The 22,134-nt window shown below is 40.1% G+C and overlaps 1 protein-coding gene across 2 annotated transcripts; it reads right to left on the bottom strand.

Moving 5' to 3' along the window:
- Positions 1-2,361: 2,361 nt before the first annotated feature.
- nolc1 (nucleolar and coiled-body phosphoprotein 1) lies at positions 2,362-22,133 on the bottom strand. 2 transcript variants are annotated; one of them, XM_061910499.1, is made up of 13 exons: positions 21,990-22,133; positions 21,731-21,786; positions 17,384-17,547; positions 17,198-17,304; positions 14,913-15,024; positions 14,736-14,842; positions 10,135-10,243; positions 9,028-9,165; positions 8,851-8,961; positions 5,580-7,553; positions 5,396-5,511; positions 3,898-3,978; positions 2,362-3,068 (listed from the first exon to the last, which is right to left on the bottom strand). In XM_061910499.1, the coding sequence occupies exons 1-13, from the start codon at positions 22,098-22,100 to the stop codon at positions 3,018-3,020; spliced, it is 3,237 nt and encodes a 1,078-aa protein (XP_061766483.1). In that variant the 5' UTR covers positions 22,101-22,133; the 3' UTR covers positions 2,362-3,017. The 2 variants fall into 2 exon arrangements, with proteins under 2 accessions (XP_061766483.1, XP_061766482.1); XM_061910498.1 differs by having other exon boundaries at positions 2,362-3,073.
- Between the last annotated feature and the right edge of the window lies 1 nt (position 22,134).

Here is a 22,134-nt window from a genome sequence, read left to right on the forward strand (position 1 = left end):
ATAGTCACATGTATATATACATACATATACACACACATATATATATATATACATACATATACACACATATACTCACATGTATGTATACATACATATACTCACATGTATATATACATACATATACACACACATATACTCACATGTATATATACATACATATACACACACATATACTCACATGTATATATACTTATACACACACATACATGTATATATACATACATATACACACACATATACTCACATGTATATACACACACATATACTCACATGTATATATATATATATATATATATACACACATGGTTTCTGTGGTTTATTCGTCATACAGTGCCCAATACTGGGGTAGAGCGGAATATACGGTATGTCAGGAAAAAAACAGAGGCTATTTCATCCCTACAAGCCGGTTTCGCAGGTTTCCCTGCTCTTCAGGGGATTTTATAATAAAATGTAAAAAAATATTTCAATAAAATCCTCTGAAGAGCAGAGAAACCTGCGAAACAGGCTTGGAGGGATGAAATAGCCTCTGTTTTTTTTCTTTACCTAACGTGTATATACATATTGTAGATGTGTACATATATCTAAAAAAACATAGTTGACGCAGAAGTAGATCTTGCTTTGGTTTTTGGCTGAGACCTGGGATCTTGGGCTCGATAAGGTCGGGGACCACCGATCTAGATTCATGTGGTATGGCGAAGAATCATTTAAAAGTTAGAATCTGTGTTTTTTTCCCCCAATATTCAAAAACAGTGTTACTGTTCAAACTGTGTTTAATGTTACAGCGGCCTAAATATTAAAAGATACTTGTTAAAACCTCTGCCTTTTTTTTAATGAGTACTTAGGCCTATTACGCTACTGATTTTTAATGTTGGTCATTATGGTGGTATGAAGAGCTGAGTTTTTTCTGGTGAAAAAAGTTTGAGCTCAGTTTCAAAGGCAATGTGGTCCATTAGAAAAAAGATTTTCTGGAACATAGTTCAGTTTTATGCTCACAACAAAATGTTTATTCACATTGTAGGCAACTAATTAATTTAACCTTAAAAGTTATCTAAACAGGTTTAAATATATATTTTTTTTCATTTTAATCGATCATCTCAGTCAATGATTATTTATATAGCCCTAAATCCCTAGTGTCTCAAAGGGCTGCACAAACCACAACGACATTCTCGGTAGGGCCCACATAAGGGCAAAGAAAACTCACACCCAAGTGGGACGTTGGTGACAATGATGACTATGAGAACCTTGGAGAGGACCGGATATGTGGGCAATCCCCCCACCCCCCTCCAGGGGACCGAAAGCAATGGATGTCGAGCGGGTCTAACATGATACTGTGAAAGCTCAATACATAGTGTATCCAACACAGCCGCGAGAGTCCAGTCCAAAGTGGATCCAACAGGAAACCATCCCAAGCGGAGGCGGATCAGCAGCGCAGAGATATCCCCAGCCGATACACAGGCAAGCGGTCCATCCTGGGTCTCGACTCTGGACAGCCAGTACTTCAACCATGGCCATCGGACCGGACCCCTCCACAAGGGAGGGGGGGACAGAGGAGAAAAAGAAAAGAAACGGCAGATCAACTGGTCTAAATAGGGAGTCTATTTAAAGGCTAGAGTATACAAATGAGTTTTAAGGTGAGACTTAAATGCTTCTACTGAGGTGGCATCTCGAACTGTTACCGGGAGGGCATTCCAGAGTACTGGAGCCCGAACGGAAAAGGGGGCGGTATAGCTCGGTTGGTAGAGTGGCCGTGCCAGCAACTTGAGGGTTGCAGGTTCGATTCCCGCTTCCGCCATCCTAGTCACTGCCGTTGTGTCCTTGGGCAAGGCACTTTACCCACCTGCTCCCAGTGCCACCCACACTGGTTTAAATGTAACTTAGATATTGGGTTTCACTATGTAAAGCGCTTTGAGTCACTAGAGAAAAGCGCTATATAAATATAATTCACTTCACTTCACAAAACGCTCTATAGCCTGCAGACTTTTTTTGGGCTTTAGGAATCACTAATAAGCTGGAGTTCTCTGAACGCAGATTTCTTGCCGGGACATATGGTACAATACAATCGGCAAGATAGGATCTCGCTAGACTGTGTAGTATTTTATACGTAAGTAGTAAAACCTTAAAGTCACATCTTAAGTGCACAGGAAGCCAGTGCAGGTGAGCCAGTACAGGCGTAATATGATCAAACTTTCTTGTTCTTGTCAAAAGTCTAGCAGCCACATTTTGTACCAACTGTAATCTTTTAATGCTAGACATGCATTTCTTCCTTTCCTGAGACCCACCTCATACTTTTAAATCCTTCAGCTGTAGATCATTCTGACTAATGTCTGTATAATTTGTTTTAAAACCTACAACCAAATCAAGTATTTTTCAATATTTTATTTAGTTCTGGTTAGAAAACAAGTACAGTAACAAGTTTAAACTGTTGATTACTACTAAATCACAGGAGGCAAACATAGAATTTCAACATACCATGAGGTCTTAAAACAGTTAATACGCCGCATAAAATGTACTAATGTCCTCCATGCGGAGTTAAAGTAAAAACAAGGACAACCCCTCGCCGATATTCACATTAAAGATAAGAGAAATTAGACACTTGAGAAAACATGATAAAAAAAAACAGAAAACAAAAGTTTGATGGCTGTCATTCATAATTGCAAAAAAAAAAAAAAAAATTCTTATCAGATTTGTATGTATGGCTGCCTTAAGCCACCTAGTGGCTATATACGGTCATCGTGCATTCTTCTAACACCATCAGTCCACTCAGTGTTGCCTGTGAGCCAGCCTGCAAGTGGATTATCAAGCAGGTCGTGTGCTGCTTTAATGTTAGGCCAGGAAAAAAGCATACCCGTACAGGCGACGGGCAGCCTGCGTCGTCGCACGGTTCAGGCGAAAGGAGAAAAGAAGGAGACATTGTTCAATCGCTGTCAAACTTGATAGAGTTGACTGTGGTGGAGATGGCGCCGCCTTGATAGCTTCCCCTCTTCTTCTTTGTCTTTTCGTGGCGAAATGATTTGCCTTTAGTGAAGCGGAGGACATTGTTTGCTTTCTCGCCCCAGTCGCCGTTGGACCTGTGCTGAATAATGTGTAGACGGACAATTTTTACATTACGTTCGTTATATATTATATAAACATATAATGCAATATGATAATGTATCAGTATATATTATATACTGTATATATATATATATATTTTATATTGCTACTATGGTAGGCGTGGCGCAGTGGGAGAGTGGCCGTGCGCAACCCGAGGGGCCCTGGTTCAAATCCCACCTAGTACCAACCTCGTCACATCCGTTGTGTCCTGAGCAAGACACTTCACCCTTGCTCCTGATGGGTGCTGGTTGGCGCCTTGCATGGCAGCTCCCTCCATCAGTGTGTGAATGTGTGTGTGAATGGGTAAATGTGGAAGTAGTGTCAAAGCGCTTTGAGTACCTTGAAGGTAGAAAAGCGCTATACAAGTACAACCCATTTATTTATTTATTTATGGTACATTTTTTGTCTACTTAATACCTGCATTATCCTTTTCATCCTTTGAAACTGAGCTACTGCGTGGAACAATTTCCCTTGTGGATCAATAAAGTTTGTCTAATTACAATCAGACAGACAATCAATTCATTATTTAGCGAGTAAGCCTTGTTTGACGTTTCAGTTGAATGCAGACATGTCAGCTAATCTTCTGCCAGTGCACTACCGCATTTCATTGACATTTCCCCAAAGACCACTCAAAGTTACACAGGGTGTTTTGTAAAAAGGCCTGTGAGAAAATTCAAGACAAATGGACTTTAGGGTGGTAATGTATAAGAAATCTATCACCACACACAGTGATAATGCATGTTGTGTCAAATGTTTGCACTTGTAGGAAATGAGTCATGTTAAAAAAAAAAAAAATCAGCTTACCTTTGCATCAAAAGAATTATCTGCAAGGCGGGGGTCTACCTCCACATCTTCGTCTCTTATTCTTCGGAATGGTGCGTTAGTCTGAAAACACGATTATGATCAAAATACAAGTGTAGTTTGACATCACGATGACACAAACTTCAAGCCTTCTTGGCAGCAGCTTTAAACACTTTTGGAAATTGTATGTTTTATTTATTCATTTTCTTAAACCAGTCTAACTCTGGACAGCAGGAATTTGAAAATAAATCTTCATTTCCTCCATATTTGTTATTCAATCCATCCAGGATTTCCCGATTGCACCAATCCACGCAAATTCAACCACTCCCAACTAAATTAACCGCAGCCTCGCAATTTCTGTCAGACATTTTCTCTAACTAAATTCGCCCCAGCTGCAACCAAACGCGATGCAAATGTCTAACCAATCAAATGTGTCCCTGCATCTCCCCATGTCTTCACTTCCTTGTTTACCTGGACTTTACTCATTCCAAACCAAAATCACTGTCTACAGTTCATGTTCTCACCGAAAGTGCGGGTAAGCCACAGGCCATGTGTTGAAACAAAAATGTTTACGATCGACTTTTACCCTTAAAACGAGAACATGTTTAACTTGTGGATGACAGAGCAGATACCAGACAATAGGACATAATTAGTGGTAACGAAAAGATGACAGTAGTAGTAGCAGTAGGACAATAATAGTATTAGTAATAAGAAATAGTGATACTAAAACAGCCTTTGGTGGTGGTTTTACAAACTATTTTTTATGTTTGTGAGTTCACAACAAACATGCCAGCAGATGGAGCACACTGTATGTAATAAATTATGCTTAAATCTACACTTTATGAAAAAATATTGAAATTAAGCATATCTTCATATACAGTACTTAATTAATGTGAGTACAACCTTTGACATATTTTACCACAGTACATCTTTTCGAGTTACAATTCCAGAAATTAACTTTGATATACTTTAGTCAGTGTACAACTGGTAACCAAAGTGTAATTTCTATAGTAATGTCCTGTAAGATGTTTTATATTGTTTACTCATCCTTACTACAAATGACTTTTCATTGTGAAGGTTTACATTTTGTTCATGTGAAGGCTAAAATATATTTTCCATACAGTAATACGGGCGGACTGAATAAAGCCTATTTTGCACATTTTTGTGTCCCATGTTGGTCAAATGCTTTCTTCAGTCCGTTTTTGTTCATAAATTACTTTTTCTTCAGCAAATTTCCACATTTTAATTAGTGAGAAAATCAAAATGTATTGCAAAACTTAAAAACCCTGCACTACCAATTGCAATACTAGAAAAAAATTTGGCACATTTTTAAAAAATCTGAAAAGAGGCCCACCAGATCCTAATTTGGAGTGACTAGTTTGTCAATAATCCAAAAAATCCTTGGGTTAAAGAAAAAAAACAATCACAAGAAAACGCTCCTGCAGGGACTTAGTATTACATTTGCAAATTTTTTTTTTTAAATGACTTTAGTAAAACATACTTTTTTATTTTCTTTAGGAAAGGTCTGCGGTGTTGTGGTTGCTCTCTTATTTTTTGGAGTCTTGTTTTTAACTTTTTCTTCAGTTTCGCTTTCTGATGACTGCTTTCCATTGGTGCCTGCATCAAATGGGAAAGAAGGAAGAGTTTGTTATTTTGACTTTGCGCTTGTCGTCGTCTTCACCTACCGTTGGTTTTAGGAGTGCTGGGCGCTGTGGCAGCTTTTTTAGGCGCCTCATCCTCTGAGCTGTCCGAGGAGGAACTGCTGTCTTGAGCAGCCGCTGTTGGCTTGCTCGATGCTGCAGGTGTAGAAGTTTTAACAGAACTCTTCACGACGGCTTCCTCTTCCTCATCTGAACTGCTCTCGCTGGATGAAGACTCCGCAGGCTTGGCCGATTCAGCTTTGAGAGCGATGCCATTGGCGACGGCAGCCTTGGCAGGTGTCTTCTTGGTTTGAGTATCAGAGTCTGAACTCTCATCACTGGACTCCTCTGCTGCAGCCTTGCTAGGTTTCTTGGTCACTTTAGGTGCAGCTGCCTTTGTCACCGCAGGTTTAGCTTTGGCTGCAGGAGTGGCTGCTTTAGTCGCAGGTGGCTTAGTTTTAGCAGGTTCCTCATCTTCCTCGGACGAGGAGTCGTCAGAGCTGCTTTCAGCGGCTGCTGCCTTTGCTGGAGGTTTTGCTTTCGGGGCTGCCTTTGAAGTGGGCACTGCCTTTGCTTTCGCTGGCTCGTCTTCAGAAGAGGAGTCAGAATCTGAGCTGTTTTCGGCAGCAGCTGCAGGTTTTGCTGGAGGAGCTGCTTTCTTAACGGCAGGCTCAGCAGCAGTCTGCTTACCCGTTGTGGGTTCTTCATCCTCAGATGAGGATTCAGACTCCGAGCTGCTTTTAGATGCTGTTGCCTTTACTGGGGTAGCGGTTTTCTTAGCAGCAGGTTTAGCTGGAGCCTTGGCTTTTGTGGGTTCTTCATCCTCAGATGAGGATTCTGATTCCGAGCTGCTTTTTGCTGCTGCCTTTGCTGGGGTAGCGGCTTTCTTAGCAGCAGGTTTAACTGGAGCCTTGGCTTTTGTGGGTTCTTCTTCCTCAGATGAGGATTCAGACTCCGAGCTGCTTTTAGATGCTGTTGCCTTTGCTGGGGTAGCGGTTTTCTTAGCAGCAGGTTTAGCTGGAGTCTTGGCTTTTGTGGGTTCTTCATCCTCAGATGAGGATTCTGATTCCGAGCTGCTTTTTGCTGCTGCCTTTGCTGGGGTAGCAGCTTTCTTAGCAGCAGGTTTAACTGGAGCCTTGGCTTTTGTGGGTTCTTCTTCCTCAGATGAGGATTCAGACTCCGAGCTGCTTTTAGATGCTGCTGCCTTTGCTGGGGTAGCGGCTTTCTTGGCAGCAGGTTTAACTGCAGCCTTGGCTTTTGTAGGTTCTTCATCCTCAGATGAGGATTCTGATTCCGAGCTGCTTTTTGCCGCTGCCTTTGCTGGGGTAGCGGCTTTCTTAGCAGCAGGTTTAACTGGAGCCTTGGCTTTTGTGGGTTCTTCATCCTCAGATGACGATTCTGATTCCGAGCTGCTTTTTGCTGCTGCCTTTGCTGGGGTAGCAGCTTTCTTAGCTGCAGGTTTAACTGGAGCCTTGGCTTTTGTGGGTTCTTCTTCCTCAGATGAGGATTCAGACTCCGAGCTGCTTTTAGATGCTGCTGCCTTTGCTGGGGTAGCGGCTTTCTTAGCAGTAGGTTTAACTGCAGCCTTGGCTTTTGTAGGTTCTTCATCCTCGGATGAGGATTCTGATTCCGAGCTGCTTTTTGCCGTTGCCTTTGCTGGAGTAGCCGCTTTGGCAAGAGTAGTTGCAGGTTTAGTGTTTGCCGGTTTGGCTTTGACTGGTTCTTCCTCGTCTTCAGAGGAGTCAGAGTCTGAGCTGCTCTCGGCAGCAGCTTTTGCAGCAGGTTTTGAGGCCTTTGCAGCAGGAACTGCGGCCTTTGCAGCAGGAACTGCGGCCTTTGCAGCAGGTTGAGTTGGGGTTGCTTTGGCCTTTGCAGGTTTTTCATCCTCAGATGAGTCAGAGTCTGAACTGCTTTCTGCTGCAGCAGCCTTTCCAGCAGGAGTGGCAGGTTTAGCCACAGGAACAGCCACTTTAGCAGCAGGCTTTGCTTGAGCTTCATCTTCTGAGCTACTGTCAGAATCTGTTAAAAACAAACCAAATTTTAATACATACGGAAATCCTATTCAGCAGTTTTACAAAGAAAGTAAGAAAACGTAAGTAGGGCTGCAACAATTCATTGATTACAAAAATGCATCCATTTGCAATTTGTTGCTTTGAAGATTCGTCTGAGTAATAATATATGCAGACTGCTTTAATAGAGTGCATATGAAGTGATGTATAATCACCCTGCGGGTGGTGTATCAGGAACGACGGAGTGCAGAGAGAAATAGCTCAAAGAAAAACCATGACAAGGTAGTAAGAGAGTAAAGGGCCTGAAGAAGACAAGAGAGGTTTTGTGATCATTTAATACTGAAAAAGACATGGTGTTAAAATTAGCTAACATTTCACAATAGTACTACATCAAAGATGCAGCACATTACCAGAAAGCCTCCTTCATATTCAAGTGCCGCAAACAAGCAGAAACAAGGTTACGTTTTTTTCGGTAGTCAACGTCATCCTATTTTCTTGACTTGCATAACATGTTTTCAAACATGTGAGGGTACTAATTTTGGTACCAATAACCGTGATAAAATGTTCTAGTTACATCCCTAACACTACCACTGGGCCATCACTCCAGCAGCACTTAGACCTGACCCAGCAAAATTCAGAGACTGAGAAAAACAAGACATAGCAATTTGTCAATGATGGCACAGTTAAGGAGTTCATTTTTATTCATCATTTGATTAGACTTAGACTTCCTTTTTATTGTCATTCAAATTTGAACTTTACAGTACAAATAAGAACGAAATTTTGTTGCATTAGCTCTTGGTAGTGCAAGATAAAAAAAAAAGCAATATGGTACAGATATAAATAAATAGATTACTGTACAGATAAATACATTGCACTTTTTCACATGCGTCCATGTTTGTGGATGTATGTTATATTGTCTTTTATTCCAGCGAGTTAATCCATTTTGGGGGGAGTTGAGGGGATATTTATGATGCGTTCAAGAGTCTTACGGCCTGAGGGAAGAAGCTGTTACAGAACCTGGAGGTTCTGCTACGGAGGCTGCGGAACCTCTTCCTAGAGTCCAGCAGTGAAAACAACATTAATTGACTTATTGACTATTAGCCCAGGCCTACAATTGTTAAACATGTTTTAACGCCCCTGGACATCGAAATTCAATGCTTTTTAATGCCACATAAGGTTTTAATTTGACAAAATCCATTTATTTACTTTTTATGTGCTTTAATGCCTTACGGAAACCCTATAAAAAAAGTTACCCATCCCGAGTTGCAACCCCATACCTAACGTGCTTAAAATCTGCAGTTTCTTGCCTGAGCTTGATGACTTGTCCTTTTTTGCTGGGGTTTGTTTGACTGGCGCCGCTTTAGCTGGTGTGATCTTGGCTGGAGGCTTTTTTACCTCTTCTTCCTCTGAGCTTGATTCTAAGAGGGCCACAAATTTTAAAACAATATAAAATCTTTAGCCATTTTAACTTGAATATTTACTACCTGAGCTGTCAGAACTGGATTCCTTTGCAGCAGGCTTCTTCACTGTAGATTTAGCAGGAACAGCGGGGGTAGGTTCAGCTGATGCAACTGGAGCCTTCTTGATTGTTGAAGTAGGAGGTGGAACTGCACTGTATTTTCCTGCACATATGAAAAGGTAGGGGATCAAAAAAAATGTTGACTCATAGTTAAAGAAATGGCAGAAGCAAGGAAAACATAGTGAGGCTTGTACATTTAAATATATTTAGGTCAACCTCTGATTTGTTCAATTCTTACTATCAATATTGCTCATACGAAAAAAAAAAAACATGGAGCGAGCTAATAAAAATAATCATTACACCAATGGCAACACTGTATAGAACAGGATACTGGATATGGAGTGTTTGCCAGCACTCATTTATACTAATGCTGTTAAATTATTTATTTTCAAAAATATTACACTTGAATTTGGATACATTGTGCGTTAATCTCAGGTTGTAACTTGCTTGCATAATTTAAATAAACCCCAAATATTTGGACAAATATGCAAATGCATTGTCAGAATGTCAGTCAGGGAAATTTTGTAAACATTTTACTTGAATGCACTACATTTGTTGAAAATGTCGCCACAGTTTTATTTAAAGTCCCACTGCTGTCTTCTCACTCATCTTTGCACTGACGTATGCATCAGCCTGATCACTGACTTTATAACAAGCTTCTTTTCATGTAACCATCCGCGGTAGAGGGGGAGGAGCATGTATGGTCAAAATAAATGGATTGAATCAAATCATTTAACTTATTTGTGACAGCCGTTATTGATACAAACCTGTAGTTGTGTTACAAATAACACAGGTATTGCATGTGCAGAGGTATACATGACAAAAGTCCACAAATACTTTTGCTACTTTAGAGGCAAACATTAATTTAAAACGTTATTTTGGGGGGGAATTTTCCCAACAACTTAGGTGACGTTAGTGCGGATTGGTAAATGTAATAATGAAAACATGACCTCATGTTCTGAGGTCATCCAAAATACTGTATTAGGAATACTGTTTTCCTAGGATCCTTGTTTGTATGGAGTAGGAGCATCATTAAATAGTACAATCTTTAAAAGAAAAAAAAAAGATTAACCTGATTTGGGTTTCTTTGCGGGTGGCGCCTCATCTTCAGATGACGAATCTTCACTGCTTGATTCAGGAGCTGCAGCAACAGTTTTTACTTGGACAGCTTTGACTGGAGCCTATCAAGGAAACAAATCTAACGTCAACTGAATTGAAGATTCAAAAGGCACAATTTTGTGACCAAAATATGAATTACACAGGTCATAAAGAGGAACTGCAATTTTTTTTAAATTTTGCTCACATTCATAATCATTATGTAAGACAAGAACACAGGTTTATTTTTTCAATTAATTTTGATTCGTGAAATACGGCAAGTACGAGGTGGCTAACAATGCAGCTAATGGCCGTACTCTATTGCACATATAAAGCCCTTTAAAACATCTGCAAATCACCAATAATACTCTATTTACATCTTGCGACCTGAATATTAAAGAAGTATTAGCATATATGTTATTATAGGCCAGTGGTTCTCAAATGGGGGTACTTGAAGGTATGCCAAGGGGTACGTGAGATTTTTTTTAAATATTCTAAAAATAGCAACAACTCAAAAATCTTTTATAAATATATTTATTGAATAATACTTCAACAAAATATGAATGTAAGTTAATAAACCGTGAAAAGTAATGCAACAATGCAATATTCCGTGTTGACAGCGAGATTTTTTGTGTGGACATGTTCCATAATTATTGTTAAAGATTTCTTTTTTTGTAAAGAAATGTTTAGAATTAAGTTCATGAATCCAGATGGATCTCTATTACAATCCCCAAAGAGGGCACTTTAAGTTGATGATTACTTTTTTGTGTGGAAATCTTTATTTATAATTAAATCACTTGTTTATTTTTCAACAAGTTTTTAATTATTTTTATATCATTTTTTCCAAATAGTTCAAGATAGACCACTACAAATGAGCAATATTTTGCACTGTTATACAATTTAATAAATCAGAAACTGATGACATAGTGCTGTATTTTACTTCTTTATCTTTTTTTTAACCAAAAATGTTTTGCTCTTATTAGGGGGTACTTGAATTAAAAAAATGTTCACAGTGGGTACATCACTGAAATAAGGTTGAGAACCACTGTTTTAGGCGATAACAGACACACTATTTTTAGCGGCACCGTGATCCCAGAGCGGTAACTAGCTCATGCAGAAAGATGTCACGTCCGGCTCATTAAATATGCCTTGTGGTCAAGCCATCGTCTATTCTCAATGGGTACTAGGCACCATTTCTTCTTTCTCAAAGAAAACTGCCCTTTGCTTGCGGCTGTACGAATAGTTCAGATCACAAAAAGGATAAAAGTTTCTTAAGAGTTCCTCGAGAGGAAATCAAGAATGATTTAATAAAACGACGTTGAAAAAAGTAGCACGTATTTTAAGTCCTAGGGAACAGAGTCGTAGAATGCACAAGTTTGCAGTGATTACTTTTTCAAAAGGTTTGATTGACATACATTCAACATTTCTCAAAACGCATTTTTGCTACAAGTGTTTTGAAAGGTACAAACTTGGTGAGTCAAAATAAAAATTAAAAAAACGTGAGCAAAACCTAAAAGAGTTAAGCTTTTACCAAAAGTGGCATTCATAAATCAAGCTTTCAGCACATACACAATCTTTAGAGTTATATTTCTATTTTTATAAAGTTTGGAATAACACGCTCACATTCACACACTAGGGCCAATTTAGTGTTGCCAATCAACCTATCCCCAGGTGCATGTCTTTGGAGGTGGGAGGAAGCCGGAGTACCCGGAGGGAACCCACGCATTCACGGGGAGAACATGCAAACTCCACACAGAAAGATTCCGAGCCTGGATTTGAACCCAGGACTGCAGGAACTTCGTATTGTGAGGCAGACGCACTAACCCCTCTGCCACCGTGAAAAATGGAATAACACGCGTATTCGTAAAAGGCGCTTTCCAACAGCAACAACAAAGATGGTGGTAGACGCGAAGTTAAATCATGAAATGCAACCTAACCCAAGAAAAATTTGGTATATTTCCTTGACTCAGCTGCAAACAAAGATGCTGTTTGCTTTTCTAAATTTTAATCTGTTTTGTTGTGTAGAATGATATCTGGAGCACGTTTGGAAACGCTACCGATATATACTCCTTTATATCACTCGACAAATCTATTTTTCATAAAGTAAAGGGATTTTTTCCATTGCTTAGTTGGAATTTATGCTCGCATCTGCTTTTTTCAGGAAGAACTAGGCCTCTTGCGTACTCGAATAGTTTGTGCGATGTTTTCTGCACAACAGCCATCTTGGCTTGGTCTACCTCCACTGGTTTTCATTTCCGGGAAGAGGGCACGTGACGAAATACAAGCAATTGACATGCTGAGCTAGCGAGCCGCGGCATCGCCTCAGTTGTTGACAGTTAATTCTAGCTTATAAATCATGCTTCTCACCTGGGCAGTAGAAGGTTGTGGCGATAAACTGAGAAAATAAGTAAACTTTGACATCCCACTAAGATCCCGAGATGGCAAGAAAGACAAAAACTATATATATTTTTTTTTTTTTTAAACATGCATGACAATTTTGAATAGTTCTTCATCTGAACAGAAAGATGTAAATTTCCAATTAGTCAGCATTACAGTGAGAGCAGACATTTATTATGTTCATAGCTTGTATTTCTTGTTTAGCACTTAGCAGTATTGCTACTAATGCTTAGTCTTTTACTAAATCTGGATATGTTTAGCACGTAATTTCTAAAACTTGTAGTTAATTCTCCTTATAATAATGCTCAAAAATAAATATAAAGTTCTAGATCATTTGTCGGCTTTCATGAAGTCTGCCATGAGTAATACTGTTATTTTTGTGGAAGGGAATAGCAAAAGCTGAGATGTGTGTGAAATTAATATGCCACTGTATGCTTAAAATGGGAAAAATACCAAAATATTACATATTATTAATGTGTGTTACTACATTAGAGATATACTTACAGGGTGTATAAAAGGTTAAAGGAGGTTTTGGGTTTTTAGAACTCTTAAAGGCCTACTGAAACCCACTACTACCGAACACGCAGTCTGATAGTTTATATATCAATGATGAAATATTAACATTGCAACACATGCCAATACGGCCTTTTTAGTTTACTAAATTGCAATTTAAAATTTCCCGCGAAATGTCCTGTTGAAAACCTCGCGGAAAGCTGACGTGTACGCGTGACGTCACGGACTGTTAGGAAATATTAGCGCTGCACACACACACAGCTAAAAGTTGTCTGCTTTAACCGCATAATTACACAGTATTTTGGACATCTGAGTTGCTGAATCTTTTGCAATTTGTTCAATTAATAATGGAGAAGTCAGAGTAGAAAGATGGAGTTGGGAAGCTTTAGCCTTTACCCACACAAACACACGGTGATTCCTTGTTTAAAATTCCCGGGGGTGAAACTTTACTATGGATCAGAGCGGTCAAGCGAACATGGTTTCCGACCAAATGTCAACCAGCAGTTTTTGGTGAGAAAATTGTTGTAAAGTCGCCACTTACTGGAGATCAGCTGAGCTTGTGCCGTCCGTACAGCTGCCGTCGACTTCCATCAGACACTGGCCTCAAGACACCCGTGGATACACCCTTCCGACTATCAGGTACTATTAAAGTCACTAAAACACTAGCAACACAATAGAAAGATAAGGGATTTCCTAAAATTATCCTAGTAAATGTGTCTAAAAACATCGGAAACCATCCCAATGCAATTGCGTTTCCCCCCACCCCCCTAGTCCGTCGCTATCAATATCCTCAAACACAAATCTTTCATCCTCGCTCAAATTAATGGGGAAATTGTAGTTTTCTCGGTCCGAATAGCTCTTTTTGTTGGAGGCTCCCATTAAAAACAATGTGAGGAGTCATCAACGGGTGACGTCATCGTCTGCGACTTCCAGTAAAAGGCAGGGCTTTTCTGTTAGCGACTATCAGGTACTATTTAACTCACTAAAACACTAGCAACACAATAGAAAGATAAGGGATTTCCCAGAATTAACCTGGTAAATATGTCTAAAAACATCGGAATCCGTCCCAATGCAATCATGTTTTTTTTTTTTTTTTAACTTCTTTTTTTTTTTTCCTAGACCGTCGCTATCAAAACACAAATCTTTCATCCTCGCTCAAATTAATAGGGAAATTGTCGTTTTCTCGGTCCGAATAGCACTTTTTGTTGGAGGCTCCCATTAAAAACAATGTGAATATGTGAGGAGCCATCAAACATGTGACGTCATCGTCTGCGACTTCTGGTAGAGGCAGGGCTTTTCTCTTAGCGACCAAAAGTTGCGAACTTTATCGTCAATGTTCTCTACTAAATCCTTTCAGCAAAAATATGGCAATATCGCAAAATGATCAAGTATGACACATAGAATGGACCTGCTATCCCCGTTTGAATAAGAAAATCTCATTTCAGCAGGCCTTTAATAGACGAAATAGAGACTTCCATTGGCTCCATTGTTAGCTGACTTTTGCTAGCGTTTAACGAGTCAGAGTGTGTTCTTGTCTCACATAAGCACTGTGAATGACGGGCAAAATTCCAAAGAAAACACAGTTCCCTTTAATTGAAATTAAATACAGGAACTAGGTGAGAAATTGTCCACTTAGACCTACAGAGTAAATGCTGCGTAGATGTTTACCTTCTTCACCTTGGCTGGTTCCTCATCCTCAGAACTTTCTTCACTGCTGCTTTCTTCTTTTACTTTAGCAGGAGTAGCACCCTTGGGCTTAGCAGCAGCCACTGCCTCTGTTAGTCAGAGTTCAATAAATGACGATGGGGTACATTCGTGAAGATGAAATTTGGCTTTGACACTCACTTGGAGGAGCTTTGGCGGCCTGTTCATCTTCAGAGTCGGATTCCTCACTGCTAGAACTGCTGTCTTTCTTTCTTGTGGTGCCTGCAGCTGCTAGTGGTGGTTTCACAGGAACCTACACGATAAAAAAGTATAAATGTATTCAAATACAAAATAAAAAGTCATAAATGGGACTGGGAATATCAGAAATGTTCCAATCGGGGTTTTATGCTGCTGATTTCAATCATCTATGAGTGAGATTGGCCGATACCATACCGATCACACAAATTACTTGTGCATGTCTAAATGTATTTATGTTTAGTGTTATTGACTGTTTAACAATATCAATATATCAATTACACCAACAATTTATGGATTGATACACCCTCCCCTTATGTGTCGTGTACCAAGTGTGACAATGTTGACACACCAACAGTTTTATTATGCTCTCTTTCAACTCTTATTAATCTACTAGTTAATTCCCTGTTAATAGCTTCTAACTTTCTGCTGTAACGTGATTACATCTACACTTCTTAAAAGCTTAGCAGTTAGCTTAGGTACGTATTAGTATGCCTGTGGCTTGCTCAGTGTGTGACATGCTTAGCCTTGTCCTCCAGTGATAAGGATAAGTTAGATACCATGAAAAAGTTTATTTGACATAACTGAGGTGATTATTATTAATTTAAGGGGGAACTTAAAGTCCTACTTCCGAGGATGTTGTAGTCGTAATGATTTGTGCAGTCCTTTGAGACATTTGTGATTTGGGGCTATATAAATAAACATTGATTGATTGATTGATTGATTGATACTGAAACCCACTACTACCGACCACGCAGTCTGATAGTTTATATATCAATGATGAAATCTTAACATTGCAACACATGCCAATACGGCCGGTTTAATTTACTAAATTGCAATTTTAAATTTCCCGCAAAGTTTCTCGTTGAAAACGTCGCGGAATAATGACCCTTATGTTGACGCGTGCTTGTGACGTTATTGGTTGGAGCGGACATTTTATCCCAGCAACACTCACGGCTAAAAGTCGTCTGCTTTAATCGCATAATTACACAGTATTTTGGACATCTGTGTTGCTGAATCTTTTGCAATTTGTTCAATTAATAATGGAGACTATGAAGGAGAATGCTGTTGGGGGAAAGCGTGGATTGCAGCTGCCTTTAGCAATCAAAACAGCCGGTGTTTCTTTGTTTATTGTGAAACTTTAATGTGGAACAGAGCGGTCAAGCGAACATTTTCTCTACCACATGTCAACCGGCAGGTTTCGGTGAGAAAATTGTGGTGATAAGTCGGCTCTTACCAGAGACATGAGCGAAGCTTGCGTCCTCCTGCAGCTGTCAGAGGCAGCTGCGACTTTCTTGGCTCCTCCATGGCTTCCATCAGAGACACTGGCGGTTACCACCCCCCCACCCCCAACTTTCAAGTATAATTTTATAATCTCACTAAAACACTAGTAACACAATAAGCAGATAAGGGATTTTCCAGAATTATCCTGGTAAATGTGTTTAACATCTGAATCGCTCCCACTGCCGTCGCCTTTTTTTCTTCTTCTAGTGCTTCACTCTAACTTTCCTCATCCACAGATCTTTCATCCTCGCTCAAACTAATGGGTAAATCGTCGCTTTCTCTGTCCGAAACGCTCTTGCTGCTGGTGGCTATGATTATAAACAATGTGGGGATGTGAGGAGCCCTGCAACCCGTGACATCACGCGCACATCATCTGCTACTTCCGGTACAGGCAAGGCTTTTTTATTAGCGACCAAAAGTTGCAAAATTTATCGTCGATGTTCTCTACTAAATCCTTTCAGCAAAAATATGGCAATATCGCGAAATGAACAAGTATGACACATAGAATAGACCTGCTATCCCCGTTTAAATAAGAAAATCTCATTTCAGTAGGCCTTTAACTGTGTGGAGACATTATCTGCTAGCCTCTTGTCAGCCAGAAGGTACCGGCGTCTGTGATCGAAATAAGACATTAAATAGCAATGACGATTGCATACTTTTTTTTTTTACAAAAATCAGCCAATACTGATTGGTGGCGGATCGATCGACACATCCCAAGTTGGTACATCAGGATGTGATGATACGTGATACATGACTTACAAAAACATACCTGAGTTTAGAGGTGAAACAAGTTACACACGGCAAAGTGTACAATATAAATGCTGAAGGGAATTCACATTTTTATAAAAGGCAGTTTTGGTCCCCCGCAGGTTTAATAATATTTACATATCGATTAATCGTCATACCTCTGAAAACAATGTTTGTCACACGCAATGATTGATTGCTACCTTAACAGGAGTCTTGACAGGAGCTTTGGCTGGAGCCTTCTCTTCTTCACTTGATTCTTCACTGCTGCTGGATTCCGCTTTAGTAGCTGCTGCCTTAACTGCCTTGGCTGTGTAAAAAAAAAAACATGGCTGATGAATTCAATCTTACGACATACAACTAGCAAATAATTTCTGCAGTAATATTACCAGTAGCGGTTGTAGCCTTTTTTTGTTTAGCCTTAGCTTCATCTTCCTCACTGCTGGACTCTTCACTGCTGGAGCTCTCTTTGCTGTTTTTTGCCTTCTTGCTTGATGGGCCAGCAGCTTCAGTCTTGTCAGCAAGTGCTTTTCGTTTTTTAGCTTGGGGAGATCTAAGCACACAAATGTATCATTAAGAGAACAAGATTTCATCCAATTCCTAAAAGGCCACTGTCAGAGAGAATGTCATAGACAAGTTGACTAAAAGCGCTTAATTAACTTTGAGACAAAATAACATTAGGTAAATGTTTATCCTCCTGCACATAAAAGTGTTGAAATAAATTATATTTATATGCATTATTGTATATAATTTATATAGTGTCAGGCCTTGAATCTTAACTTTTTAATGATCAAGGCAAGTGTTGCCTTAAAGGAAGGCTCCTGAACCATTTGGAAATATTTGATATACGTGGTTCAGGGATCGGTATCCTTTACCATTCAAAGGGCCATTTAGGACCCGTGTCACAAAGCGAAGAAGACAATAGGAGACGCAAACATTCTCTAGACTGACTGCCGGCAGTCACCCAGTTAATAAGAATTAGGGCATGCTATGGAACCATTGGCTTTGTCACCTTCTACAACATGTACGATCTGCTTGACAGTCCAGCAACATGTTGTGTGTGGCTTCCGCAGACACGCACAATATTGAAAGGCATACTGAGTGATACAGAGTACACTGATGGTTGTGATATAAACAATTTTAACACTCTTACTAATATGCGCCACACTGTGAAGCCACACCAAACAAGAATGACAAACACATTTCGGGAGAACATCCTCACAGTAACAACAAACGCAACACAACAAATACCCAGAATCCTTTGCACCCGTGACATTTCCTGAATATATTTTAACCTCCCCCGTGCGTCGGTAAGGTGGGCGGGGTCGGGGACGCGGGGGTGTAAAATATATTCAGGTAGTATCACGGATACAAAGGATTCTGGGTATTTGTTGTGTTGCGCTCATGTTGTGTTACTGTGAGGATGTTCTCCCGAAATGTGTTTGTTATTCTTGTTTGGTGTGGCTTCACAGTGTGGCGCATATTAGTAAGTGTTAAAATTGTTTATATCACAACCATCAGAGTACTCTGTATCACCCAGTATGCCCTTCAATCTTGTACGTATAACTGCGGAAGCTGCATACAACATGTTGCTGGACTAACAATCGGTTTGTACATGTTGAAGGTGTCAACTATCAAAGGCAATGGCTTCACAGCACGCCCTTATTCTTGTCATCAGGATGAACACCATTGGATATTCGTGAGAACGTTAGCGGCTCCCATTGTCTTCTTTACTCTGTGAAACGGGTTTAAATAGCTCTTTGAGTGGTAGAGGTGGCCGACCTCTGATGTATTTCAACGGGCGGGTGGCGGGCGGTTGCGGTTCTGATAAAATGTTGGTGTGGGTGAATGACGACTTTGGTGATGCGGTTGCGGATGATATAATTGCCTATCCGCGCATCTCTAATATACATACATACACACACTAAAATAATTGTGATAATCGCAGATATATATTTTTTCATCATCAATTACAGTACCCATGACAGATAATTTTCAGACTTTTAGTACCATGACTGGACAATTAGTTTTCTTTAATGAAATTGCTTTGGGTTGTTGTTTAAACATTATGCTTTTTAGTATTTACACAGCTAAACACTCAAAGTACATACACGCTTATTTTTGGTGCCTTGCCGGGTTTTGTAGAAATGGAGCATGTATATTCCTGCTGTAGGAGCATTTGCATTCAGGAGAGCTATGCAATGTAAGTCAATTAAAACCACAACATGCAGATTGTTAAGATTTGTCACTCAAATGCCGTTGACAGTGGACAAAAAATTTTAAAAAACTCAGCCTCTTGAAGTTATTTATCTCACCAATTAAACTCTCGATGTCGATTATTCTGCAGTACTATTATCAATGCACCTTAAGTATAGTCTAACTCCTCCTACCTTACTGAATGAAAGCGAAGCACCAGGTGGCAGCAACTCACAGCAACAATGTGTCTACTCGTCTGAAGAACAACCTGCCATGGCATTGGACCTGATATTTCCATAGTGCACCCTTTCCTTTGTTGAATTCTGCTCGCCATTTTCCTGCTTGTTGCTCATCAGTAAACACTGAATGCAGCCAAATTTTCCCACGCTGCGGAACCGAACCAATGGTTAACGCGAAATTGCGTTAACTTTGGAAGTTCTACTGAATTTTTCTTTTAGAAAAAAACTACTACATTGTGATTCATGTTATCGATGTACACAATTACCTATATAAGGATATACAGTCAAGAAAATAAGTATTTGAACACCCTGCTATTTTGCAAGTTCTCCCACTTAGAAATCATGGAGGGGTCTGAAATGTTTACGGTAGGTGCATGTCCACTGTATGAGAGATAACCTAAAAAGAAAAATCCAAATATCAAAATCGATGATGTTTTTAACAATTTATTTGTGTGATACAGCTGAAAATAAGTATTTGAACACCTGTCTATCAGCTAGAATTCTGACCCTCAAAGACCTGTTAGTCTGCCTTTAAAAGTCCTCCTCCACTCCACTGTATTATCCTGAATCAGATGCATCTGTGTGAGGTCGTTAGCTGCATAAAGACCCCTGTCCACCCCATACAATCAGTAAGACCCAAACATTCAGAATGGCTAAGAGCAAAGAGCTGTCCAAAGACACCAGAGACAAAATTGTACAACTCCATAAGGATGGAAAGGGCTCTGGAGAAATTGCCAAGCAGCTTGGTGAAAAAAGGTCCACTGTTGGAGTAATCATTTGAAAATGGAATAAGCTGAACATGACGGTCAATCTCAGAGTGGAGCCCTATGCAAGATATCACCTCGTGGGGTCTCAATGATGCTAAGAAAGGTGAGGAATCAGCCCAGGACTACATGGCAGGACTTGGTCAATGACCTGAAAAGAGCTGGGACCACGGTTTCCATGGTCACTGTTGGTAATACACTAAGATGTCATGGTTTGAAATCATGCATGGCACGGAAGGTTCCCCTGCTTAAACCAAAACATATTAAGGCCCGTCTTAAGTTTGCCAATGACCATTTGGATGATCCAGAGGAGTCATGGGAGAAAGTTTTGTGGACAGATGAGACCAAAATTGACCTTTTTGGTCATAATTCCACTATACGTGTTTGGAGGAAGAAGAATAATGCGTACCATCCCAAGAACACTATCCCTACTGTGAAGCATGGGGGTGGTAGCATCATGCTTTGGGGGTGTTTTTCTGCTCATGAGACAGGACGACTGTACTGTATTAAGGAGAGGATGACTGCAGCAATGTATCGTGAGATTTTGGCCAAAAACCTCCTTCCCTCAGTCAGATCATTGAAGATGAGTCGTGGCTGGATCTTCCAACATGACAATGACCCAAAGCACACAGCCAGGAAAACCAAGAAGTGGCTTCGTAAGAACCATATCAAGGTTCCGTCCGGAGTGGCCTAGCCAGTCTCCAGACCTAAATCCAATTGAAAATCTTTGGAGGGAGCTGAAAGTCTGCGTTACTCAGCAACAGGCCAGAAACCTGACTGATCTAGAGAAGATCTGTGTGGAGGAGTGGGCCAAAATCCCTCCTGCAGTCTGTGCAAACCTTGTGAAGAACTATAGGAACTGTTTGACCTCTGTAATCACAAAGGCTACTCTACCAAATATTAATGTTGGTGTTCAAATACTTATTTTCAGCTTTATCACACAAATAAATTGTTAAAAATATCATAGATTGTGATTTCAGGATTTTCCTTTTAGGTTATCCCTCATACAGTGGACATGCACCTACCGTGAAAATTTCAGACCCCCCCATGATTTCTAAGTGGGAGGACTTGCAAAATAGCAGGGTGTTCAAATACTTATTTTCTTCACTGTACATGTGTCTTATTGCACAACAGCAACAATATAGGGAGCTATTATCAGAGGTATGTTTTGGGACGGCGTGGCGCAGTGGAAGAGTGGCCGTGCGCAACCCGAGGGTCCCTGGTTCAATTCCCACCTAGAACCAACTTCGTCACGTTCGTTGTGTCCTGAGCAGGACACTTCACCCTTGCTCCTGATGGGTGCTGGTTAGCGCCTTGCATGGCAGCTCCCTCCATCAGTGTGTGAATGTGTGTGTGAATGGGTAAATGTGGTAGAAAGGCGCTATACAAGTACAACCCATTTATCATTTAATTTAATGTAATGCTCACCCCTGGTAAAGCTACATTAAACTGAACTTCTATTGCAAGACGCAATACTGCGACTTTGTGTACTACACAAAATATAGAACTGTCGAATATAACTTGGGTATCAACTTACTTCACCCAGAAGTCGTAGATTTTAAGAAGACTTTCCTCATTTGGATCTTGTGGGCTCTATACATAGAAATACAAAAGGAGCAACAATAAGATTAGTTACCCTTGAACAAAAATAAAATAAATGAATTCATCAGTCAATAATAAACGTAAACCACGTGTTTGATCTCTGCAATCCACGTGTGAAGTGGCCACACACGCACACGGGTTTCTTTGCATTTAAATCATGACACGTTCACGTCCACATTCCACAGAATACCTACCACTTTAATTTGTTTGACGAATTGCTGAGCCGCCTTTGAGAATTTGTTCTCGATCAGAAAGGAGTACACGCATTTATACAAATCGCTCGGCACCGACTTTTGCTCCGCCATCTTTATCACGATGGTAAAAAGGAGGAAGTGACCT

The sequence above is a fragment of the Nerophis ophidion genome, linkage group LG09 (genome assembly GCF_033978795.1).
Source record: "Nerophis ophidion isolate RoL-2023_Sa linkage group LG09, RoL_Noph_v1.0, whole genome shotgun sequence".
Classification (NCBI taxonomy): Eukaryota; Metazoa; Chordata; class Actinopteri; order Syngnathiformes; family Syngnathidae; genus Nerophis; species Nerophis ophidion.